Source organism: Anser brachyrhynchus, assembly GCF_964034855.1.
Source record: "Anser brachyrhynchus genome assembly, chromosome: 3".
NCBI lineage: Eukaryota > Metazoa > Chordata > Aves > Anseriformes > Anatidae > Anser > Anser brachyrhynchus.
The window spans coordinates 95,479,051-95,505,315 of NC_137696.1; the positions used below are offsets into that span (position 1 = coordinate 95,479,051).

The 26,265-nt window shown below is 36.3% G+C and overlaps 1 protein-coding gene across 18 annotated transcripts in view; it reads right to left on the reverse strand.

Annotated features, from left to right (window-relative positions):
• The window catches only part of COL19A1 (collagen type XIX alpha 1 chain), a 202,754-nt gene that overhangs the window by 172,101 nt on the left and 4,388 nt on the right, over positions 1–26,265 (reverse strand). For 17 of the 18 annotated variants that reach the window (XM_080584508.1, XM_080584506.1, XM_080584507.1 and 14 more), the window contains exons 3-4: positions 20,770–20,844; positions 20,464–20,563 (exon numbers count right to left, since the gene is read on the reverse strand). In XM_080584508.1, the coding sequence (XP_080440634.1) occupies positions 20,464–20,563; positions 20,770–20,844 (175 nt within the window). Of the gene's footprint in view, positions 1–19,833; positions 20,026–20,463; positions 20,564–20,769; positions 20,845–23,672; positions 23,776–26,265 lie in introns of all 18 variants that reach the window. The other variant, XM_080584509.1, reaches the window with a different exon arrangement.

The following is a 26,265-nucleotide window of genomic DNA, read 5'->3' on the forward strand; positions in this document are numbered from 1 at the left end:
TTTGAAGCTATTGCACTCCCAATTACTTATTTTCTAAGGTTGAGGTGAGACAAATGAAAACTACAGACAGACACAATGTGCAAATACTTAAACTGTTAACATTGAGTTTTTTATGTCGGGATCAATGCAGTTTGCTGAAAACAGTCTGGGTTGCCCAACGAGCTACACTGCAAAAGGTATGCCACAGATCAGAATGGAGGAAACCTGAGGGCCCCACGCAGCAGAAAAATTTACTCTGGTTTTCATCCCATGATCACTCGAAGTAAATAGTTTAGTTCTGTAAAACTACAAATGGGATTATAATTATACCATAATGTGCCACAAAGGGTTTATTTTTAAGAAGAAAAAAGAAAGAGGAAAGCACCAGCTGACAAGACAATAATCCCACCACCCTCCTGGAAGGTAGTGCACTTCAGTTCACTTAGGATCTCAAGAAAAATGCCTTCTGTCTAGAGGCCTGCTATAAATCCTGCCAAAGAGCTTCTTTATGGACTAACACCTCTTTAAGTCCCTTATGTGGGAATCACACTTCTTTGGCTTATTTCCATCACCTGATTCCTGTTTTTATCCCAGGACTGAATTGGCTGCTCTCCCACACTGTCAGTGCACCCATATGCTTTGTTGCATAGTTACAGATGTTTCAGTGTCAAAAGGCAAGGCAAAAGAGAACAGCCTTTGCAGGACTTAGATCAAGATTTCATCCTACTCTATATTTTAATTATGGCATAAAGAATATGCTTATGATTAAAAAAAAAAACACTTCATTGAACATTAGTATTACTGTTCTGATATTCACTCATGTAAACTATCTGGACGTAGGATCAGGCCTATGGTTCACAGCATCTGAGACAAGACAAGGACATGGCTTCTCAGATTTACAACTGTAACCTACACAGGACATCTGACTGTGGGAGCATCTGATTAGCTCTCCAAAAGCAATTTGATTTCCCAGTTAAGTTTCACATTAGGAGACACGTGGGAGTCTGTGTTAATGGGCAAAGGGCAGACAACTGTGGAAGGGAAATGAACAGAAGTCTTCATCAAATGAAAGAAGGAGAAGCCACGATTGGTATGATATGTCTGCAATATAGACAGAAGTCATTTCTGGACATGGATAGTCTAGTAAATACGAGCACTTTTTTTTTTTCCATTGTCTCCTATTACTGTAAGCTTCCCTGACACTTAAAGTGTTATCTAAACAAACAATAATGTTAGTCTTCTAAAATTTAAGAGTGTTTCAGAATATTCTCAAAAAAAAAAAAAAAAAAGGAAGGTAGGAAGGACTACCTCTGGAGGCCAATGGATTCAGCCACCTGCTCAAAGCGAGGTGAACTTGAAAATTAGATCAGGTTACTATGAAACCTGTCCAGCTGGGCTCTGAAAGTCTCTACGGATAGAGATTATTCCACAAATCCTCTGGGAAACTTGTTCCGGTGTCTAACCACCCACACAGTGATTTTTTTCCAAGATCCAGTTGGAATTTCCTTTGCTACAACTTGTGCCCATTGCCTCTTGACCTTTGACTGTGAAGCTCTGACAAGAGTCTGTTTCTGGCCTCTCCATAATGTACAGCGATGAGGTCTTCCTTGAGCCTCCTCTTCCCCAGGCTGAACAAGGCCAGCTCCCTTGGCTTCTCCTTACACATCATGGGTTCCAGCCTCCTGACCATCTTGGGCCTCCACTGCACTTGCCCCAGTTAGCTTTTCTCTCCTCTATCGGGGAGCACCAAATTAGACACCGAACTCCAGATGTGGATTCATAAGTGCCAAAGAAAGGGAAATGATCTGTCTCTTCCCCTGACCTACTGGACCTACACTTGCTAGGACAGCTCAAAATATAGCTGTCCTTTTTCTCCACAAGGGCACTCAGCACCAGCATCTGCTCCTTTTTGGTACAGCAGCTTTCTGAGCAAGCAGGTAGCCAGCCTACAGTGTCTTATGATGCGACCCTTCAATGTGCTCACATTTTGTAGGTTCTAAATTGGGAATGGTATTTCATACGATCTTTTAAAAATACTGGCTATGTCACAAAGAACTTTAGAGTGCTCAGTGAAATTATTACAGTATGGGTAAAAGTGGTGTAAACAAACAGCAAATCAACACTGTCAAATAGACCAAGGTGATACACCATGCTTCAGAAAAAACAATACAGCAACAGAGAAAACCACTTTACACTAATCTTCTTAGGAAGACAATGTAAGACCATACTTCACAGCTACCTGAACAGCATAGTGCCAAATAGCATAAATTCCATATATAAACTACTGTATATCAAAGACCTAACTTAACAAAAACAATGTCTTCATTCTCCAGTTAGTGTTCTCACTGTATAACTATATGAACATATTCCTTTGTTACCAAAAAGTCATTAACAGATGCTTAAAAGTATGTGCTTTACATTCAAGCCCTCCAACCAGATGGTGAATGCTGTAATGAAAAAAAAAAATAAAATACAAAAAAAAATAAAGGGATAAAATATTTAGAAAACTAGCATAATATCTGCTACTATATATAATTTTCCTTATGTTCTTATTTCTTGAAAGGCTTGAATTGAATGTAATAGAATAAAAAGCATGCATCTACCCTTGAAATAACTTAGCTATAGATGATCAGTAAGATAGTATAGCAAAATTTTAGCATTACTCCCATTGTATCTTCTACTCGGTAAAGCTCAGTTAACGATTCTTCAGAAATACACATGGTACATGTGTGTTCTAAACAATAAATATAAAATGACATCTGATGGGGGGGAAGTTGGAACAGAAACATCAACATAAAACCTCATTCTGAAACATGAAAAAAGCAAAATAAATAAATAAATAGATAAATTTAAATCTCAGAATACTGAACTTGAAATTCAGGCTTTGAATGCTTAATATACTATTTCACCTGGTTGCATCTGCCAACGTGTAAAAAGGATTGCCATGAAAGATTAATGAGATGTCACATGAAGGGTGAAAACAGTAAAGTAGCAGCATTAAACACTAATGTAAAAGACAAAACCAAGTTGTTCCACATGTCCACAGCTCAACAAGTACTTCCTCACAGAGTATTTACTCTTTCCATGCAGCACACAGCAAGAGCAATAAGGATAGAGAACAAGGATGAAGGAAACCTGAACCAACCTCACCTCAAAGTCTACAGATGTAAAACACATATACAGACAACATTAATTTAGGGTAGCACTCCCTGGTGTCTAAGCCAAAAGCAGTAAGGGAGATAACAGGTCTTAATAAAGCTCTAACGTTGCAGAACATGGGTAGTAATTAGTAATTGTCTCAATTCATCTGTAAAGAAGAGGACAAGAAAGAATTTGCAGGTTAAGAGAAACATGCAAATGAGAGTACCCTTAGCACCTCTGATACAGGGGATGCTTATGGTTTCTTGGACAAAAGTGTCTCAAGTGTCTGCATAATCATACTTGAGAGAAAACGATGAATTTTTTTCTTCCCCAGGAAATGTGTTAACAGTGGGACAACACCCAAGTTCCCCCATTCCTGCTGAGCTTCCTTAGCTTAGTACAACCCAAATCAGGTATTCTTCCTGGACTACTCTAACCTTCAAGACTATTAAAAAGGCCTTTTTCTCCTCTTCTACACTTAAAATGATCATGATTGTTGCTATTTGTGTTGAATTCAGGGCCATCCAAGTTTACTACATGCGATTTAAGCACAGGCAATGGTTTAGGCACCTCAGGACAGAGGCAGAGCTCAGACATCTGTACATTCATCTCTCAATCACAATGAAGCTTGGGTGGGAGCTAAATGCCTGGCTGCTTAAGCCATGGTGCTTCTGAGCTTCCCTGGAACTTATGACCGGATGCCATAGGAAATCTGTGATAAAAATGATTCATTTTAGGTGCCACGAGGGGTTAGGTGGTGCTTCAGAGTAGACGTTGAATCATTCTCTGAGACTTGGGTGCCTGAAGTCTGACTGGATTATATTTTAGGTGGAATTTAGACAGTTTGAATTTCTCCCTCTGTCCGCATTGTCAGTAGTACATAATAAAAAATGAAAGTTGATGAATGGAGTTCTGTGTTCTCAAAGCGAAGCACGCCCTTGGTGGAAACTGCTGAAAACAATTGCAGGAATTGAAGCACATGAACTGAACACACAGACTTGAATTTATACCACCCTAGCCTGCTGGACTGAGGTATATGGTAAATTACAGATGCCCAAGCTGGCAGATCGAGGAGACAAAAGAAAACAAGAAAGAAAATCCCTATCAATACAAGGATTTAGATATGTTACAAATCCAGACAACCAGGTGTATGTTAATATTCCACAGGTTGGAGCATCAGGCAGATACATCCAGAATGGTAATAAAAAAACAGTGATGTCCCAGAAGCATCTATGGGCCACTCTGTCAAACCATATGTACACTCTTACTTGCAAAGGCTTTTGCTGCATTCTCCCATTTTTTAATTGATTAAATGTAGCTATATTTTTTCCTAAAAATAGGTGCTGTGGCCCAGGTACAGCACAGACTGTACATTATGAGGTTATTTGAAGAGTACTTACAGGAATTTTGCATGAACTTTGCATCCATTTTTGTGCATACCCTCTATTGTTTATAATGATCAAGTATAAACAGATTTTTGGCAAAAATATTTGCTTATGATTTGTTTCCTCAAAAGTTCTGAAAATTTCTGAAACACAGCTACCAGCTGGTTCTCCTAGTGCTACCATGCTAAATGAAGTAATTATGAATGAATTAACTGTGTATTCACAGAGCTATAAAAACAATTTTAGTTCTATCTTTGTAAAGCAGCATTGAATTACCCATATCAAATTGAGTAAGGCAATCCTTTATTTACCTTTTGTTTTTATTTTTAACAACGCACTAATGGAAAAGCAGCATCTATTTTTAAATCTTATGAACTCTAATTGTTCCATATCGAATGAGTATACACTACAGTATATGACAAACTTCCGTATTTACAAGTATCAATGAAGCCTCCAGCTTGCTGAACATCTTCCAGGAAGAGAAAGATGAGCCAACTTACATTTCCTGAGAGTGAAGTGAGAGATGTTTAGAGTTTATGGCAAGACATATCTTTTCCAGCTGACATATACCATTACCTGGTATATGTCACTTGTAACATGACAATGTTACAATAATTTGGTGACCAGAGCTCAAGGAGGTAGTTTAAACAACTTTCCTATCATGGGTGATGATTTATTTAGCACTACGTTGACTGAGACACTGAAATCTTAACCTTTTTGTGTTTCCTAAGGGAATTCAAGCTGAGATCAGTTATGAATAAGAAAGCAAAGTGACCAGATACAAAAAATCTCCCCATTACTCTCTATTTCTACATCAAATTACTACATACTTGACGCTCACTTTTTGCCTAACTTGACCAGTACAATAGGAGAAGGGGAAATAGCTAACTAGAACAATTTACCAATCTCTGCCTAGAAATATTATTTTAAATTCTTTATAAATAAAAGTTAAGAACAGCTGTTTGTTACCCAAAATAAGAAATAATTTCCCTCCCATCCATCTTCCTCAAATCACACTAAGATGCACTATAAAGTTTCATGTTACATTAGGCCTCAAGTTGTTTTCATATGACACATTATATGATGCAACTTAAAGGAAACTATTCAGACAGCTTAAGAGTTATTAATTACTTGGGAAGTGCACAACCCACTCAGAAAATGTAGCACTGAAAGCAAAGCTGCCAATTATTTTAACATTGAGAAAAGTGATTTACCCATTTTATAAAATTCAACATGCCTCTGTTTTCATTTACTGAACAGGTATAGACTAGCTGCCACTTTTAACATGTAGGTGGCTCAGATTTTTTTGGTGATAGTCAATGTTATTTTCACAGAAATTTTTAAGGATATTTAAAAAAAAAACTATCGGTTTGAAAGAGAAATAGAAATATAAAACCTGTTAGCCCTTCTCAGAGTATGTTTTCCCCAGTGTTTCCAGCACTATTCTGTATCCTTATTTACAAGAACTGTTAGTGAACTCCTGGCCTTGATAAAGTCAAAGGCCACTCTTGCATGGTGAGTGCAAAGAGGTCATTATAACAAACTAAGCCTGCTTTCAAGCTTCACCCGTTTCTGCACATTTTAACTTCTCTGAAAAATCACCCAGAAGTGTTAAGAACTACTGTCTTAAAAGTAATAACATATAATAATGGGAATACAAAATGCCACAGTTTTTCTTTTCATTTTCCTTAAGCAGAATTCTGCAGCCTGATAAAATTTTGAGAAAATTCAGATCAACACTTAGGCTTTTGGAGTCTTATCTTGTGGAAAACAACTTTCGACACTTCTGATGCAGTTATAAATTACTTGCCTCATTCGACCTGGATATTTGTTTTATGAACCAAATAGGTCCAAGAGAAATCAGTGAGTTTTCCTTCTATCTGGAAAACAAATATAACCCTATATAGCAAATATAACATCTTTTCAATAATGAATATATAAAAAAATGTAAAAAGACTATTAAATAGGTTCAGAAACTAGCAAGAGTATCACATTATAAAATAATCTATTCAAATAGCATGTTTCCCATTCAAAAATACCACATCTGACTCTGAATGTTGCATACTAAATTAAGCTGCTTAAATCAGCAGTAAGCATCTTTCCATGCTGGAGGTACACGGGGTGACAAAGTATGACAACCAGTGAACATTGTGATGGAAGATGAATGAGGGAAGGGATGAAAGCCAGTACCTGACAATTTGAGCAAGCTAAAATTTTACTCAAAGTAATCTCATACTCTGAAGAATTGTCCCACACCTGCACTGGCAAAGACTCAAGAAAACTCAATGCAACAGAGTAGATCCAGACAATGCATATACTACAGTAAGTTGCCTTTTTATGTACAAAGCCAGTAAACGGCATGTATAGGATACAGGCATTGAGATGTCCCTCCAGACACTTTAGAGCTAATTTAACATCTAACAGCACGGTTACCTGGGATTCAGAAAGACTGAAGTCAGTCAGTATGATTTGCTCAGGTCTTACATTAATACAGGTCTTACATTCAGACTTTTTATTCTCCTTAGGACATGACCAGAGCACAAGCAAACATACTGCTGGTGATGTCTGAGATGAGGAATGTGGAGAAGAAAACTGGAATTCCACTTCTTTCACAACAGGGAAAACATTTCCTCTGAATCTCCTTTCTCCTAACCATGCAATTCCATGACGCTTTCTGGTGTCCCCCTGCCTCATGCAGCTCAAACCAGATTGGCATTCTGTGTATCAGCATCACTTACTGGCCAAGGAACATGCAGAGACTTCCTAATGTCAGTAGCAGCAAGCAACCACCAAAACCACTCTCTGTTGTTCCAGTTTATTTTTTTCCAACCTGATTATTCACATATATATTTTCAGTAGTTGCGGAAGTGTGGTAACACTTCTGGAGCCAATACTGATGCCACAGTAATTGATACCTTCAGTTCCATCTGTCCCTCCTCACAAGGATGTTTCAATAAGAAGTTGCACTAAGACTGCTGTTTTCAGGGTCTTGTGAAGACAGTAATTTTACTAATCACAAGTGCCCTTCCATTGAACATTTCTCTATATTCCACGGATGCTAAATCTGTTCATGTATCAAAATTTTAAAATGTCAGTTAGGAAGAGCTCCCTTCAGTACCAGCATACAATTCCTTATCATTGTATAGCTATATTGAGAATATAAAAATAGCTCAGAAGAAAACCTGCTTTTTTGAACTCTTATCATTGCCTTTCAGGAGTCATGCTCTTCCTAAACAGACACCTCATTCTTCTTTCCTTTCTGCAGCTAAATGTGGTTAAAATAAATAAATAAATAAATAAATGCATTTTTCTAACAGGTTTCTACTCCCGTGATTCGCTGTAGGAAATGAAACATCACAGTGCACTTGCAAACATGGTCTTATTGCCCAGCTTGAATATCTTAGAAATCTTTAGAGCCTTCCTTATTTAGGACCACACTAGCAAATTGATTTCCTTCTATAACGGAACTACTCAGGGCCTGATGTATTTCTGACAAGCAATACACAAAAACTGAACAAAGTTTTCTCTTTGGAGATTAATGCAAATGGCTGAATCTGGAGAAATGTGATGATCTTTCCATTTCTTAGGTGGTTTTGTGGTTGTCTCCTACAATGTTAAAAATTTATTTATTGTATAATCCTTATTAAAAATTTAAAGGTAAGACTTGCTTAAAAGAAGGGCAGAGATTTAAATTTTCCTCAAGTCATTCAAGATTTGTATCAAGCTTTTTGATATTTTTTGCATGATCTCTCAAGGCCATTTTGCTATGCCAAATATGCTAAAATCCAGTTGTGGTAGACTTTCTTTTCAATTATGGCAAGATTCGAGAGAAGATGTGAACTTCAATACTTTTAAAGGAACTTTACACACTTCTTTTAAGATCTACCCCTGTGCCTTTATTTAGGCATTTTATGAGCCGTTCTATAACTAATTTTGTCCTTCTAGATTGCTCCCAGAAATGGAGTGGAGACAACACATCTAGTTATTAGAGAAGTCTATTACTTGGCAGTCTCTGAATTTAATGAGAGATTAAATTCTTATGCTAAATATGATTCTCTACAGTGGACTGGAATTATTCAACTGAGCAAGAAGTCCTCTGAAGATGTCAGAGAAAAAAAATAATTACTGTAACCTCTGAAAGTTAACTGGCAGCAAAAATTGTTCTGCTCGCATTTCTACATGCTTCCTACCCTGAAGCAAGATCTATTGGTATGATGTTAATTATTTGTAGATCTTAGTGGTTGCTGTTGTCCAAAAATGAAAATGAAAAAAAAAAAAAGGCAGAATACAATAGGGGATTTGTACATTGGAGGCTGTGATCATTTCAGTCTGAAGACAGATGATGCCTATCATACTTTGGAGAAGAGGGAAGAAATAATTAATGTTTCTTTTTCCTTGGCCTATGCATATTCACATACACTTCACTAGAGGAAGAAGAAATCAAAGCGTGCAACTTTCCATGGAGGTTTTCACAGCCAATTTACCAGCATTGTACAGATGTTTGTATTGGTATCTAGAGATACTAGCCAACTCCAGAAACAGTCTTTTTAGTTTTGTACACAGAGTTAATCAATTCAAGCAGAGATGCACACTGAGAGACTTGCACCCTGCTACTTCTCACGTGAGTCTTGTGTATTTCTGTATGACCTTGTGATACCCAACCTAAATGTGTTGTTTCCTTTTAACACTCAATTGCTAGCTGTTTAGTCTCCCTCACACCCATCCCAAACTTTTGTTAGATTTTAGCAGTGAAAACTAGCGAGCACTGGAACTAGTGGTGAGAACAATGGAACAAGTGAATTTTATTTATTTATTTTTTATTACACTTGGAATAGGTTCACTCCTTCCTTCCCTGGCACATGCTGCCAGATCCTGGACAGCCCTGGCTGATGACGTAAGACAAACCATCTCCCAGGCCAGTATCAATACGATGAAAATTGTGGGTGGTCACGCTGAACATAATACCATGGTTGGCAGTGGAAAGGGAGAGCTAAAAGGGCTGCTATATGGATGGAGTGCAGCTGAACAAAACTAAGGGATGTTTTTTCCTAACCTCTCCAAATAATTGCTTGGATAACTAGCTGCCTCCTCCTCCTCAGCATTCAGGAATGCCTATCAATAAATTAATTCCAGGCTGAAGTCACAAGCAGGTCATGCTAAGAAGTGTTTGAGAAAAAAGGCTCAGGCAACGCTGAAGATACTACAACCAACAACACTGTTACAGATGGATATGTCTATCCATCTTGGTTCCACATGATCTCCCCAAAAAAAGAAGGCATAAGGGGTGAAGATTAAGTTACCATCAGAAGAGACTGGAGTAGGAAAGAAGGTTACTGATACCAGATACCGCACGACTGACCTGAAATAAGTAGCTCTGTCAGCTGCAAGAGTGAAGCTACGGAGACAGAACATGCTTTTGCTTTAACACCCCCTACACACAACATGACTAGTCTATGAATATTTAAGCCTGGTGTTCTGCTTACAATTTGAAGAATAACTAGATGGATAATGTGCTCTTTTACAGTTTAAAAAAAATGGTAATATTTATGGATTTTAAGTGAACGAATATGGAAATAAAAGATCAAAAATACATCTGCATCACATAGAAAACCTAATAACAGTTTCAGAAACTGGAAAGTATTGCTTTTCTAAAGTCTCGGGACTCAGAAATTACTTGTCTAATTGAAGTTAAATGCAATAAATACACGACATAAAAGTACGTACAACTTGGCCTGCATCTCGTGCAATTTCTGTACTAATGAGATTTTGGCAAGTTACGCATTAAATGGGTTTGAAATATATCAAGCTCAAAAATATCAACATTGAATTGCTATCTGCTGAGTCGTAACTATGTTTACCAGGATAGGCCAAGGACCTGTGACTTGCCAACCCACTTACTACCTGACCCAGCTGGGAAATGGCCAGGTATTCACTGTAAAGGACTAGCAGAAAAACACACAAAAAGCTTAAAGGGATAGGGTCTTGCATTTGACCCAAGACAGAGGTGTTGAAAGGAGACTTCAAGCAGTGGAAGCTTTGGATAAGCGAATGAACATTTTATTTAGGTTTTTCCTAAACATCACATTAGAAGAAGTCACCAAATCCAACTTAAAAGAACAAGGGATATTGCGGGGAGTCTTTCTCAGGCTGTAGAAACAGGCCAGATGCCTTATATCCAAACAAGGAAGCCTGGCATGCTGTGAGTTTACAAATTTTTCTCAAAACAGTGAAAGCTCCACCACCCAAAAACTTTCATTAAAACAATGCATGTGATTCCATTAACTATAGCTTTATTTGATATTGAATCATCTATATCACTTCTATGTGAAAATAACAGAACTAGAATAAACAATAATTTTATTTTTTGATAGTATGGCTGAGATTGAAATCTTTACTGTTGATGAAAATTCGAGGAACTTCAAATTATCTACTACAAACCTCTGGCTAACTGACAAAGTGTGAAAGAGCTATAACTAAAGAAAAAAATCACTAATACTTCACATTGTATAAAATTATAACATTTAAGTGTGTAGTGAGATTCAATAAAGCTTTTGCAAGTTTTGAATGGGAAATACTTAGCATGCACACTGCCCTATGACAAAAACACATTTGATGTATTCAGTCTCACTATATTAATTACTTTGCTGACAATGGAATTAAGTACCTAACGTTATGGGAATGTTTATGGGAAAAAAAATCTGTTAACAGCATAGTCTATAATTGAAGCACACACTTACTTATGCATGAGAACAAAGTCAATCTAACATAAGCTATTTGAAGAAATGACATTTAATTGTGATAACAGAAGTTAGGATGCTGTAAAAAATGTAATCTTAGTGATAATATGGATTTATATTAGAAGTGATAACGGATCGTTAACTGGAACAATGGAGCTAGGCTGTATTATAACTCTTCAGTCTTTCAAGAACTCCAACCAGTTAATGAGTCATGACTTTCCTTTCCATAAAATCATACCAGCTATCTCAAATCACAAAGTGTTTTTGTAGTGCTCCTAATATTTTCACAACAAACCGATCTTAAGCTTATGTAATTTCCTGGCAACATAGCATATCTGTCTCCACATACTAATACAGTCATTTACCACTTCCCAAATTTAAAGAAACTCCCGTGGAAAGGGAAGTAACTTACGGAACATAAGAAATCATTTTAAAGTCTATGCTCCTTTTGAGTAAATACAATTGTCTGATAGCATTTCTTGTACCTAACATTTTCAGCCACTCAAGTCATTATATACAACTTCATATTGAACTACAGCTAAAACTTATTTTCTATTTATTTTTGATCCTGTTGTGGTACATTTTCATCCAATGTCTCTGACCATGCGATTATTCTTAGGATGTACTGTCTTTATCACATATTGTCCACAGTTCACATAGGAATCAAAACCTCTTATGTTAACCTCCTATTCTCAGTTCCCAAGGACTTAACTCCACAGGACATATTTTCAAAAAAGCTATTGTACTAAAAGATTCCCCTTCCCTTAGCAACTTGTTTCCAACTAATACTTTTACCTGCAAAATATATGAACATTATCCATTAATCCTATAGATGTCAGTTGCTAGACATCAATCCTGAGTGCCAGCAATAACTTAATGCTGCAATTGCCTGTGCTGTACTCCAGAGTAAGCACATCCAGCATGACAAGGACCTGAGTGCAAGAACTGGGCCTGGAAGTACACTTCCCACCCCACGTCTTGGCAAACAATTCCTGTCATTGTACGTGCTCCTCGTGAAAATGACTTCATTTTTCATAGACTTCATAGATTAATTTAAATTGGCACACATTTAGCCTTCTGAACTGCTCATTTAGAGACAGATCCAGGAAGATGAAAAATAAGGTGAATGGAGGGACAGCATCGTGGAGGTGCTATCTGTATGGTCAGTTCTTAGGACCAGGCCAAAGCAAATCTCACCTTCTCTAAGCATAAAATAGCCATTGCTATTTTGAGATAAGTATCAACAGCACTTGAGTAATCAACAATGCTTACTACAGATTGTGAACAAAAACATTTCTTATTAAGTTCTCAGCAGAGAGTTCCCAGAGAAAACTGAGATAAATCAAAGTTTATCAAGAATTTCAGTATTAACACTGCTATTATGGGCATAGTAATGAGCAGGAGCTTAATGCCTAAAAATAAAAGATACGTGCATTTTCATATGACAAGTAAAAGCCTAATGCCAAATTATTCAGGGCCTGTATTGTCATGCTCAGAGTATTTTTAGATTTTTTTTATTTTTTTTTTTTTAGAATTCTGATATTCTGCAAATAATCACATTGACTAAATCCAAAAATAACATGAGCTCTTGCACATGGTCCTGTTAATATACTGATGTCTGTACACCAGTACTTAGCTGCTAGAGATTACAGACTGTTCTTTGTCTTGAAGTGTATTAAATCATTCCAAGCTTTAAAATGATTTTGTGACATGAAAAATATTCACTAGAGACGAGGCTGCAGTCAGCAAACTCTGTATGCTTATGACTAAAATCCAGTTGATACTCAGGTCTCCAATTGAAAAATCCAGGGCATGGACCACAGTGCTGATGCAAAATTAAAATACTATTTTTAAATATTTGGTCATTTGTCTCCATCTCTAAAAATGTTGTACGGCACAATGATAAAAACTGCAAAGAGCTAAACACAGAGAAGTGCTGGAGACAAAAATCTTTCACAATCAACTGAAAATAAATGAAAATCAGCGTAATGAAAAAAGTACCAGGGAGCTTCACTGTAGAGAGCCTGTGAACTATTTTTAGAAATGAAAACTAAAATCCAAGAGGCAAGGTGGGGGAAGGAAATGATATTTCTTTATGACATCTTTAAACATCAAAGCCCCACTGTACACACGGATGTATCAGCACAAACATCTTTTTGTAAGGTACAGCTTTAGCCAACAGGAGAAATTACTGACAGCTTTGCTAGTGCAAGCTACATTTCACAAAGTGTTAAACCACAAAGGCAACCACAGAAGTTCTGATTTATTACAGTTTTTTTCAGCCTGCTGATAAATGCCTTATGAAGCACTTGGGACCAGTGCTTCAGCTGGAGAAATAAGCATTTGACAGAGACACTTGAATCCTCTCAGCCCAATCAGGAAAACTGATAAATTATCTTTCAATCTCTACTTCTACAATACAACACATGGGAGCAATAGTCTATCATCAGCTGCGTGCATCATATACTGTACCTTTCACTGAATCCTGCATGGCTGCATATAGCACTGCTGAGTAATATACCCATACATACTCTTGATTTCTAAGAAACTTCAGAGTGTGTTAATTTTGCAACTGTATTTTTGTTTTAAGGCTAGTCTGACTAGAATTTGTATCGAATACAGGTCTTGTTACAGACTTAGATCTGCAGCCTCCCTACCGTTTCATAGTACCACCTTGTACTAACTTTTGGGAACTCCCCCTGAAAAAAAAAAAAAAAAAAGCCCAAGAAAAAACAGAGCAACATTACAAAGGCTTTAAAAGTCAACATGTTTGGCAAAGAAAAAAAAAAAAAAACTCTTGTATGAGTCCCCCACAGTCAGTCATCGCTAACTGCAGGCTGCTGAGAGCAGCAGTTCTGTGGTGTCCCTCCATGCTCCTCCCAAGCTTTTTGCTCCTTTTCCACTGTGACTGACAGAAATCACACAGCCACCGGGATCAGCCACTGGCCTCATGGACCAGACAGGCTGATGCTGATGTGGAGGAAGTAACATGAGGTCAAGTGTAGGAAAGAAACGTTAAAAAGATGAACTCTAAATTTTATTTTCTTTGAAATAACCTTTGCTGGACAGATTTCTCCTTTAAAAGGAAGGCAGCAGGGAAAAAATAACACTAACACTAAGCTGAACTGAAACACTTTTTTTTTTTTTGAAATTAAGGAAAGTTTTTCAAGTAAGAAAAGTAAACTGCCTTTGCGATTTGTTCATCCAGTGCTTCTGTAATTTGCTTATTGCTTGTCTGATGTTTCATCCTGAATGCTGAAGCACATGGGGAGAGGGGATCCACAAAAAAACAACAACAAAAAAAACACTGTACACTCCCACTGTGGACCAATGCCCATGAAGTCCACATCTCCCAAAGGCTCCTGCCCTTTATCTCTAAGTGCTTTTTGGCAAGATCAACACTGCTGTGGGAAAAAAAGGAAAAGGAACAGTCTGCTTCATCCAACATTGTCTTACTAATTCAGATGGTAAGACGCTGCCACATGAAGTGCTCTGCTCTCTGGGGAATACGCTAAAGATCAAAAAATTCAGATTTGCTACAGTCAGAGGTATAATTAAAATAGTTTTGCTGCTCTCTGTTCCCTCACAATCTGCTTTCAATGTAAGTACTATACATTTTTTTAAAATAATTTCCTCCCCTTTCCCATGTATCTGTCATTATTTCTGGTCTTCCGATTCTTCATTTGTAGAAAATTGCATATTAAATTAGGATTCGAGACCAGTACAGCAATTAAAACCAATTAATATCTGAATTGTCGATTTTTTTATTTATTTTTTTTAAGATGTTGACATGTATCTTGTAAATTATCAGGTACAAACAAGCCCATATACCCAGGAAAAGACATTCACATGTTTTCATTCTTTGAAAGAGGCATTGCCCTATTATTTTTTGTAGTAAGAGACCCTAGTTTTCTCCTCAGTTATGAAAAGAAATAATTGGTGTTTACGTGGCAGGTACAGCTCCAATTTGTTCTTTCAATAGTACTCCTTGTATTAGCCTTCTTTTTAATTTCTAAAATTAAGTTTTCAAGTTTCTGTAATAAATACAAAATATACGACTTCAGTACCTTTAGCCAGAATTGGAAAAAGAAAGATCGTATCACTGCATCTTTTGATATACTACTTTGAAAGACCTGAAGAAAGCATTAGGATTTGTACTAAATTCAGGCTCCCACACTCAGGAAGTAAATTCCAGAGACAAGGCCCTTTTCTTGAAAATACCCTGCAACCAAAATACCAGACATTTCAATCTTAGCATTGTTGGCTCAAAGAGCTCAAGTGACTTCAAATAAATACATGATATTGGAAGGAAAAGGTGTTTTTTCGTACATAACTATCTAATATTTTTACATAAGTATCTAATATCTAAGTCTGGTTAGCATAATGGTAACTACTGCCACCAAACACGGGTGCCATCTCATTGCCACTTTCATTAATATTAAACTGTATTACTATAAAAGTGTTTGATGAAAACTTTTGAAAACTGCTGAGTTGCACAACTATCCAATCTATATCACATTTAAGAAATATGTACACCATTTCTTAATATATGTCTTAATACTATTTTTTCAAGACGATTGCTGAACCTGGACCCACTGGCCAAAACAACTCATAAGCAGAACTAATCAGAAGTCATGACCATGTAAGATGTTCACTGACTGCTAAAGTCCAATGCAAGACACTGGGTATTTAGTTGAATAGACAGAGGCAGAGAGCAGACTGCAAAGTCACCCAGAGGTAGATGCCTTTGGGAGTAAAGTGCTGGTTATAAGGCGGCTTCTAGGAGTAAGCACAGAAACTGCCTCATTAGATGCCAGCGGTGTTCAGGAAATGCAATTCCGTATGCATTCCATAGTTGCGTTTTTTGCAATTATATAGGTTAGCATCAAAACCAAACCAAACACATGTGTAAATGTTCTTTCATCATCGATTTCTGTTCTTAGCTGGAAATGTACTGACAAAAGTGGTAACACTATTTCTGCATCTTGTAGCTAGACATCAGGAAGGGGGGAAACACTTTCTCTGAAACATCGCCCAACCCACAGATGCAGTTCTTTCAGCAGCAATAAATGAAAACATTGCTGATGGAGCAGAGTAGTCCAAATACAGTCAAAATCCAAGCTCTTTTTCAGTATCTTAGACCAAAAGTGGAAGAATTCCTAACAAAAGTCGTAAGAGTAATCCCAATTGCTCTCATTTTGAGATCATTTTAACAGCCAGCTCTGACAATCGTGTCAGTAAATGAATATGAGCTATCAAACCAAATGAGCTACAAGATAAGAAAAAAAAAATGACTGTGCCATTAGGATTTCCTAATCATAAACAACAGATGTCCATTTCAAAAACGCTCTGAAACTCAGCTGAAACCAACTTGCTATGTCCCTTATTAGCTCTGTACAGAAATTTCAGAGCAGAAAAAAGTGGCCCACAAGCAAGCCAGACAAGTGAGAACAACTGGCATCTGATGCATCTTTAGGGAAGGACAGTGAAACTATTTCAGCATCATGCTATCTACTCTAAGGCTTCTGAGGAGCAAAGACCAGCCTAAAAGGCCTCATGCCAGAAGCTCTGAGTATTGCTGGCAGACCTGAAGTAGTTGCTATCAGCACAGAGCCCTCTGCCACTTCTGTCAGCAAGCTTTACACCGAATTGGAATACACCACATAGACAGTACGTATTAGACTCTAGCTAACAAAATGTGACTCCATAATGTACTTATTGAAATGAAATTAAAACATTACAAAATTGGTGTTATTATGATTACATAATTAGATTGTCTACATAACTGTACGGTTAATTTCTTTAGGATTCAGAGGCTCAGTTTTACTGCTTTAGTCCGGAGTATCTTCTAATAATGTCTGTGTAAGAACTGCAATACATAACTCACAGTTTCTTAATTTAAAAGTCACTCTTTAACTCTAAAAAGATTAAAAGATTAGTCATTTACACAAAACTTAAGTTACCCACATCCCACCACAACACATATCATGTACAGATCCCCTTCCCAAAAGAGATATAGAACCAAAATTCAGCACAAATAGACATAATCGATTTCCCAAGCTGACACTGCATTGTAAATTATTTACAACATATAAATAGGTGCAACAGTACTCCAGGTCCATTGAAAAAAATCAAAATGGCATCACACAAGAAAAATGGCACAGCATAGCTTTCTATTACCCACACTACGACTGAATGAATGAAATGCAAGAGGAGATGTGCCAAGCTACTTGATACTTGCTAGTCAGCTTAATCAGATACTCTCAGTTTCCTGCAGGATGGAAAACAAACACTGTTCTGCTACTTACTGCACACCACGTCTACTAACATATTTTCTGAGGCAGAATGATCCTAAAAACCTCTGAGCATCTAATAACACAAGTGTTCTGGAACTACACAATCTGCCATATTGTAAGAGAAGATTTAAATAAAATATTACAAGATATTGGACATGGGTATCTGAGATAAAGTAAATAATAAAATTATGATGACAGGTATTCCTGCTTCATTGAAAACCTGTAACGTCAAATACTGATTTTATGCTCGTAACTGCCATATGCCCTTGTTTAAAAAACCAACCAACAAAACAAACAAAAAAACACCTCAAGTTCAGAAGACTATCAGAAATACTTTAAATACATACTTTCAAACATGTTTCTCTGAAGTCTTAATAACAGAAAGCCAAAATATTTGGAATAAAAAGGTAAATTATTTTCTCAATTATAACGTGCACTTCTCTGTGAGGAAAGGTTTAAAAAAGCAATAGCAAGGCTATTGCCCTTAAGAACTACAATTTAATGTAAATTCTACAATGTTTTAATGTTGCTGAAAATATTTTAGCCCTTTTTTTGTTTGGAGAGGTATATGTAAGAGGTACCTTTTACTTCCACAGCAAGCTGACAGAAAAAATCATGTTGTACCTTATTAACATTAATAACGTGACATAATTTTTTTTAGCCTAACTATATTCAGACCTTAGCATTGATTACAATGATACTTGATTATCATTTCAGCTTCATCCAGCTGAAGTTTTCATCCACTGGATACTCATTTTTAGGAGAAACTAGAAAGACTCTCTCTCTACTTTTTCTTTAAAGTCCATAAACTGAAGAAAACAATGGGGTGGAAGATGAATGTGAGAAGCCATAGACACTAACAATACCAAACCACCTGTCCTCCGAGTTTACCATTTACTGAAATTCTTTATCCCCTGGGCAAATCAGACTGAAAATAAAGAAAAACATTCTTGTTTTCCTCATTTTTGTCTCCAAGAGTCATCCTCCCTTCCAAATAGCTGAGCAGATAAAACAATCTGCTAGGTTCCTCTCCCAGCCATAAAGAAAGTATAAATAGAAGCATTCTTTCTTTCAAGAATATTTCCTTCCAACTTTTGGGAGTTAAGACTTTACTGAGTAGCAGCTATCAACCATTACATGACTTCCCCCATTTTCACTGTCCTCATTAATAATAATTTTTGAAAGAATTTGAATTAGTACTCAGGCTTACTAATAAAAGCAAGTAAAAAACCTCAACATTTTCAACCTCAGCATCACGGTCAGAACCCTTCAAAAATATCAAATTCTCAGAAATCATTTTCATTCACAGATTTTCCCCCAAAGTAATATGAATTTAAAATAATGTCATTAATCTGTCCTCTTAAAATTTCTAGCTCTTTTCACTCCATTTCTTGTCACTGATTTGCCAACATTTTCAGAAAAAATGTAAATCAGCTTGCAATATACATTTCTCTGATTGTACACTTAGCTCTACTTAGTTTCTTATTCCTGAAGTTTCTTATTCCTCTACTCTTCTGTATTCTCACGTTTCCCTCAAATTCGTGTCCTGAAATAAATCTGTAAAAATTTGTAAAATGAATAACATATAAAATAAAATAAAAAAGCTTTCTTATTGACAAACTTTCAAAATAGTTTTACGATAGACTCATATTGTGGTATTTAATTTTACCTGTTCCTTTTCTAAGGATGATCTTGAAAATACTAGGAAGACACTAATAAAAAATAGAGCCTTCTCTGTGTCAAATAATTTTATCTAGTCATTTTTCCTTCAATAACAATCAAAGAATTTTAGAAAAGACAGTGATTACTTTGCACAACTTTGAAGAATTATGCAAGCATACTAATTTAGCGTTTACAGTACCTAATACTTCCAAAAAAACTTAGATATTCTAAGTTTCTATTTAGAGTCTAAGTGGTATTTCTTTAATCACTCTTGTCTCCCAGAGATCACTTTATTTTTTGCCTGGGTGTCTCTGATCCTTTCTCTTTCTTCTTCAATTACTCTGCCAATGAACCCCACTTTGGTTTTCCCGGGATCCAGCAGAAGGGGAATTCTGAGGGCATGGATGTATTTTTTCCAACACAACCATGTGCCAGAATTCTTGCAACAGAGAATACCCAACCTGAAAACATGGGAATACAGTTGCTCCCCACATCATCACAAGAACATGCTGTACAGAAACGACAGTCCGATGACTCAGAGCACATCTCAACCACAAAGCTCTGAGAGGATTCTCTTTCTCTCCACTGTCCAAGGATGGGGAACTTGAAACGACATTCCTAAATGCATCTTACCATCTCCTCGTCTCAATGAAATCTTAAATCCATGCAGTTCCATTACGCCTTACTCTCTTGCACCCTCCTTTTGATTTTTCATGCAGTCTCTGCCCTTCATTCCATTCTGTCAGAAAAGCATGCTGCCTAGTTTCACCTCTACTCTGAGTACCAGCCATTCTTTTGGTGCTCAAAGGCAAGATGTCAAATTCACTGAAAAAAAATATAATCATGAAAATACAGCATTTAAGGAAACTGTGACTCTCTCTTTTTATCCCTGCAAACAGCCAATTTCATTGAGGGAAGATTAGTAAGGTAAATGCTTCCTGTCACACCATGAAAGTTCTTTGTTTCCTTTGTTTTTATAAATCTTTATGTATAAACAGTAGAGTTTTCAGTATTAGAATCACAGTTTGAGAATAGGATACTCTCAATTAACTATCTACCTGGATACTTCCAAATTTCAGAAAAGGAAACTCCTGAATCAGACTAATTCCCCAAAACTATCACAGATGAAAATGCCTAAAAAAAGATACACTTATCTTTCTGTGGTATCCTTTGATACACTGCTCAGTGTATCAGATCATTAATAGTATTTGGTCTGAGCTTCCTCTTTCAAGGATTCTAGGATGAAAGTAGTATCTTACTTACTTTGTGTCTCTGATGAGAGGAGCACTTCCCAGTTTAAAGCAGATTTTTTCCCCTCCACAAGACGTCTGTCTCAAAGAAAAGCTTTCTGCCAGATCAAACCCTGCAGAACGCGATACACTGATTTAGTTTATGTAACACAGTTTTTCAAAATCATGGGTAAATACTGACTTTTTAGCATGCTGGGTGACTTTCTAGAGGACAAAAAGCTATTTTGAAAACCAGTACTTTAAGTTACAGAAACTTACAAAATTCATTTTACCAATCAATTTAGATAATTTACTCTTCGTATTAAAGAAAGCCATTTACCTGACACACCAAGACTGTCTCTGTTGATTTGTTTGAGATGATGAGCAACTCTTTTTATTAAAGGACACACAGCACCTTCAAGAGAGCACAGGTTAATATTTCTCATAAAATTCTACCAAATGAAAATGAAATAGAACAAACCATCATGATAGTGATAGTCACAGCAGGCATGTTTCTTTTAGTTTCTCTATCTTTAGGATATAGAAAATAGCAATAAAACAAATTACAAAACCTAAATGAGAGCAATAATATTTAATTTTATACTAATTTTCCAATAACTTAGGCAAATATAAATTTGATCATGTTTTAATTCAACTGTTTAGGATTAAAGCGTACATGAATGACAACCAGAAGAAAGATACACAGTTCTTACTATACTCTCTCCATCTACAATAACCTATAAAGTAGTAAGATCTGTTCTAAGGTTGTTGTTTTTTTCTGGTTATATTATTAGAAAAATTCTTTTTCTTTGATTAAGACGACATTACAATGAATCTGCAACAATCTAGCATGAATGATTACTGTTGCAATAACCTATTGTTACCTCAGTGAACATTCATTTCAAAATGTGGATTAACAAGGACATGATCATAGCATATAAAAAACAATGCAAGCAATATTTATACTTTGAAAATTAAGCAGCTTTACAAGGGATTAAGTCTGAACCAAAGTATTTAGGTAAACAAACATAATGTTCTAAAAATTGAAACATGGTAAATTCTAAGGCTATCTCTAGCCACATGCTTAGATCAAACAATGTATTATTATGCAGCATACAATTTGCATAAAGACTTTTTAAAATATATACAGGAATACACACTTTTATGAAGCAAATACAGACAATTATCTCTTTTGTGCATGGGTCAGAAATAGAGTTTTTTCTTTAAAAAAAAAATCAACAACTTTTAAAATAGCCCCACTAAACCCTTAGGAAACTGTCAAAAGGAAAACCACAAGCAGGATTTGGCCCTGTGCTTATTAAGTGCAGAGCTCCTTGTTGAGCTGATGTGACTACGGAAATGGCCAAGATATGTCAAAAGATACTGAACAGTGAAGGTCGAGGGGCTTTCCAAAGTGTCAGTTCAAAGAAAAAAGCAAGGAGAAGTGCCCTAGCATTAACCTGGAAATCATCTATATTTAAAGGTTTCCAAGGGCGTATAGACTGAGGGCTGACACTTAAAATAGCTATATTTGTAATTTTAAAGCATGTGAACTTTGTCATTCATTCTGTAGTAATACAGAGAGCACATTATCCTTCAAAAGTTTTCAATTCTATTAAATGCATTACAGTATTTTATCTGGACTACAAATGGCTAATCAGAAACAACCAGTAAAAAATTAAGCTAAATTATGTAATACAGATATAAAGAACCTTCCTATCAACTTGGTTAATGAAAGGCATCTCAATGACAGGTAACATCACTTGTAAGTTGATTTATTTCAAAGGCACTGAGACAATTTATTCTTTCCTTCCTTCATGTATAAAAATGCGTATATACATGCATTTATGTATATATACTTATATACAGTAATGAGTAAAAGTTTATGTATACATACTTATATACAGTACATGTATATATACTTATATATTTATATACATACACAAATAAAGTTTCATGAGAAATAAGAAACATATGCATTGAAAAAAACTATAACTCCCCTTATAAATTCCTTTTCCCCCCAAAAAAAGATGCAGAACTGTTAAGAAAATTCATTCATTCTGAAATCTCTGAAACTGAAATGAAATCTATCATCACTCTCAGTTTGTAGGGAGTATGGAATTACATACTAACATAGCAATTTGAATACACCATTTAGGGACAGAAAGAAGATCACCTTAGATACTCTTTAATCTACAGACCTGGGATTTCAATCATTTATAAAGATTATTAAACTATAGATTTGTATCTATACCCACTGTAGAGCAACAAATTGGTTATAGTAGAGGCATAGCTACAAGAAATATGTTGGTTTAAAAAAAAAAAAAGCCTCTTATGGCTGAAGGCACAATAGCTTGTCATGCATAGAGTAATAAATATCTTAATGTATTTCTTTTTTTTAAGAAATGCAAGGACTAAGGGCAGACACATTTTTCCATTGAATTACTTTACAGTTCTTATAAAAAGAGATACAGATAAAAACAGATACAACCTGTTGTGGATTTTACCTTGAACTGCTATAGTAAGAGATATAGAACCAGAGACAAAAAAATGTGCCTTTTTTTTTTTTTTCCAGTACTAACTTACAAGAGGACTGAGCAACTTATATTAGGGGCATATTAGCTTATTCCCTCCAGCCACTTTCTTCCAACTCCAAATAAAGAATCAAGCCTTAATTTCTGTGTTATCCAGATGATAGCAACGATTCCTCACATGCCACAGACTGGACTGTGGACCTATTTTTATCGGTGGCATAACAGTCACAGCATAGACAGGCTACGTAAATGTTACTTATTTGGTTGTTTTCCATTTCCCTTTAAAAACTGAAAGGGTTACTACGATTATTCTCCTATCTTAAGCTGTTGGTGCACTCCCTTTGTCCGATATTATTTTATCAGAGAGCTAAGACAAAATCATAAAATATTAAAAAACAAAAAGCTCTCCACACCAAGACTGATACCTTTAATTGCTATAGATTAATGAAAATTCTTTCTAGAGTTTATACAGTCAAAAAGTTAGTCTCGTCCAAGATTTTTAGTACTGCTAGCAGATCTTTAGATTCTCTTTGGCCTGAAACAAAGCCGCTCAACCCATGGATAGCTGAATTAGAGGATCTACATGAAGACATTCAGGAAAGGAAAAGTACACAACGAACCCTTATCCAGGTGTAGAAACCATGCACAGCAACCTGCCTCATTATAATATATTATTGCAAAACTAAAGAAGAAAAAATAGCAAGCTTACATTTATATAGTAGGTTGCTCTACATGTGATAAAACTGAGTTTGTCTTGATTGAAGTCCACAATTCATATTAGAATGGTGATGCCAAAGCTGAAGTTACCGTACCTATAAATTAATGAGATCACCTGTCCATAGGATAGATGACAGACCTTAATCTTTGGAAATCAGTGAGCTGTACGTAGGTGGTTATTACTACAAAATCAACCTATTTACTTCAAAACACATATTAATGTAAATCAAGCAGGTGTGTCACATATAATTGTGATCTGTCTCTCCATTGAGAATCTAGTAAGGAATTTTTTTTTTTTTATAATAAAATTTTGTAAAAAACTGTATTCTAAGTAGGGGGGTTACACCTAGCCTTGCCTGCTGCAACATGCTATGTCATGTCCTGAATCCTTGTAATGGTCAGATCACTTGTTGAAGCACTCTGCAGTTTCCATCTAGGTCCCATGCCCAGTTTTTCTTTCCGTGAAAACTCAGACCCAGAAGACTGGTGTATGCTTCGGTCTCACTCTTACAGACATCTCTTGGGTGCGGGTGCAGTTCCTGACTGGGAACTGTAGCTTCCAGTAAGCACTCTTGGCTTCTTTAGGTCGCGTGTGAACTGAAATGACCAGATTCACTTCCCAAATACGTATCTGCTACTTTGTGATTAAAGTTCATGTTTAGGTGATGTTTCAGTTGCTGTCTAACCTAGTTGATGTGCACATTATGAGGGCACCAGAGCTTCCATCAGAAAGCACAACCAGATAAATTAATTTGGCCCAACAACAAAAACCCCAGCTATCACATACACACATGCTATGTTGGATTCAAGCTTCAGGCAGAATCCCAAATTATTGAGGATTTATCTCACACTCTAACTGGATCAGGCTTCATAAAAATATAGTAGAATGAACCTTTTCAGAGTGTATGGCTGACTTGCTGGATATCATTGCTAAAATTCGCAAGCCCACCTCACAGGTATTTATACTGAAGATGAGGGTGCTGTACTCAAACACCCAGTTGGCCTGCTTTCAAGCAGGGTCAAGGAATTAGATCCCTGACATACCCATAGCCACATGTACAGAGCTACCAGAAAATGAAATGTGATTTTTTTCCTCTTTTTATACTGAAAGCCACTATGTATTGCATTACAATATAGGTATTAATTAAGCCAAAGGTGGAAAGAGGAATAAGGAAGACTGGATCTATAACTTTGTTGATATACGAAAGAAGTCAAGTCCGAGCCCAATGATTATTTAGACAGTTATGTAAATAACTAATTGCTTTAGTAGTAGGGATTAAGAAATTCTTACCAAGTTCAAGTATTAGGAGTATGGTGTACCTGCCTCATGCACACACTAGACATTGGAGAACTGGATTCTCCCATGAGGAACAGGCGGTAGGGGGAAAAAACAGGACTTTATATTCTGGGTGGATATCTTGGCTACAGGAGATTTTTTTTTTCTTTCCCTCCCTTTCCCTGAAAAAAAAAAAAAAATGTAAACTAATCTAGTCTACAGGCTTCACTCTGGGAGAATGTGTGTAGTCTCTCTTATGTCCTATTACTCACTAACTGAAGTGGCTCTCCACAGTGTGCAGGCTGTCATGAATCATATCCTTACAGACACCCAAAGTTCCTTCTTCACTGCCCAAGAAGGCTTACGTTTTACCTACAAGAAATCCAAGGGTGGAATAGTCATTTAAACACTGCAGTGCTGACAGCAGTTTGTGGATCCAACCTTAAACATTCAGGGTAAGAGTTTAAACACTCCTAGTATTAAGACTATGAATGTATTTTATATAAGAGTAACTACAGAGCCTTTATCTTGATTTTGAGAATTATCTAGCTGTACTAAAGGATGAAAACTGAAAAGCTGAGCTGATTTGCATGCTTGAAACCAGTCACTGTATTTGGGTTAAAGTGCCTATCTGAACTTATGATCTAGAGCCAATACTTTTCACAACACATTCCATGTCAAAAGGCAATGGAAATTCACCATGACTGACAGTCCCAAGACTTTATTTATGCTACATTTTTCATGGCTTAGCAAGTAACTTTGAAAAGGATTGATTGTAAAAGAAAGTTGAAAAAGCAACAGTGATCTGGGAATGAGACAAGAGTATTAATATTCTTAACATGGAGCAGTTAGGAATGATCAGATTAGAACTTCATCTGTCACTAAAGAAGGAGCTCATATCCATGCTCCAAAGCCAAATGCTCCTAACAACACAACAAAAGTTTACAATGTGAAAATATTCTTGAAGTCAGATTAAAAACAAGATTGTGGAGAGCTCCTGAATCCTCTCCATCAGACTTACTATATTCTTTCATTAGAAGTAAGTGCTTCCTTCTGATGAACCATCAGAACACCGAAACTTCTTAACAAGTGAAAACTTAAAGAAATCCTTGATGTGAATCTAATGGTTATTGGCCTAAGGAGGACTGCTTCTAGAAGGCTCACTCTGATATTTTTTCTAGTACCAGTATTTATTTAATATAGTATTAAATTAAATAATATAACTCCCAAAGTACATTCAGAATGCCAGCTCAGAAAGATCTTTCCTATGTGTACACGCAAGTTAATCCTTTCTCTTGCACAAGAGATT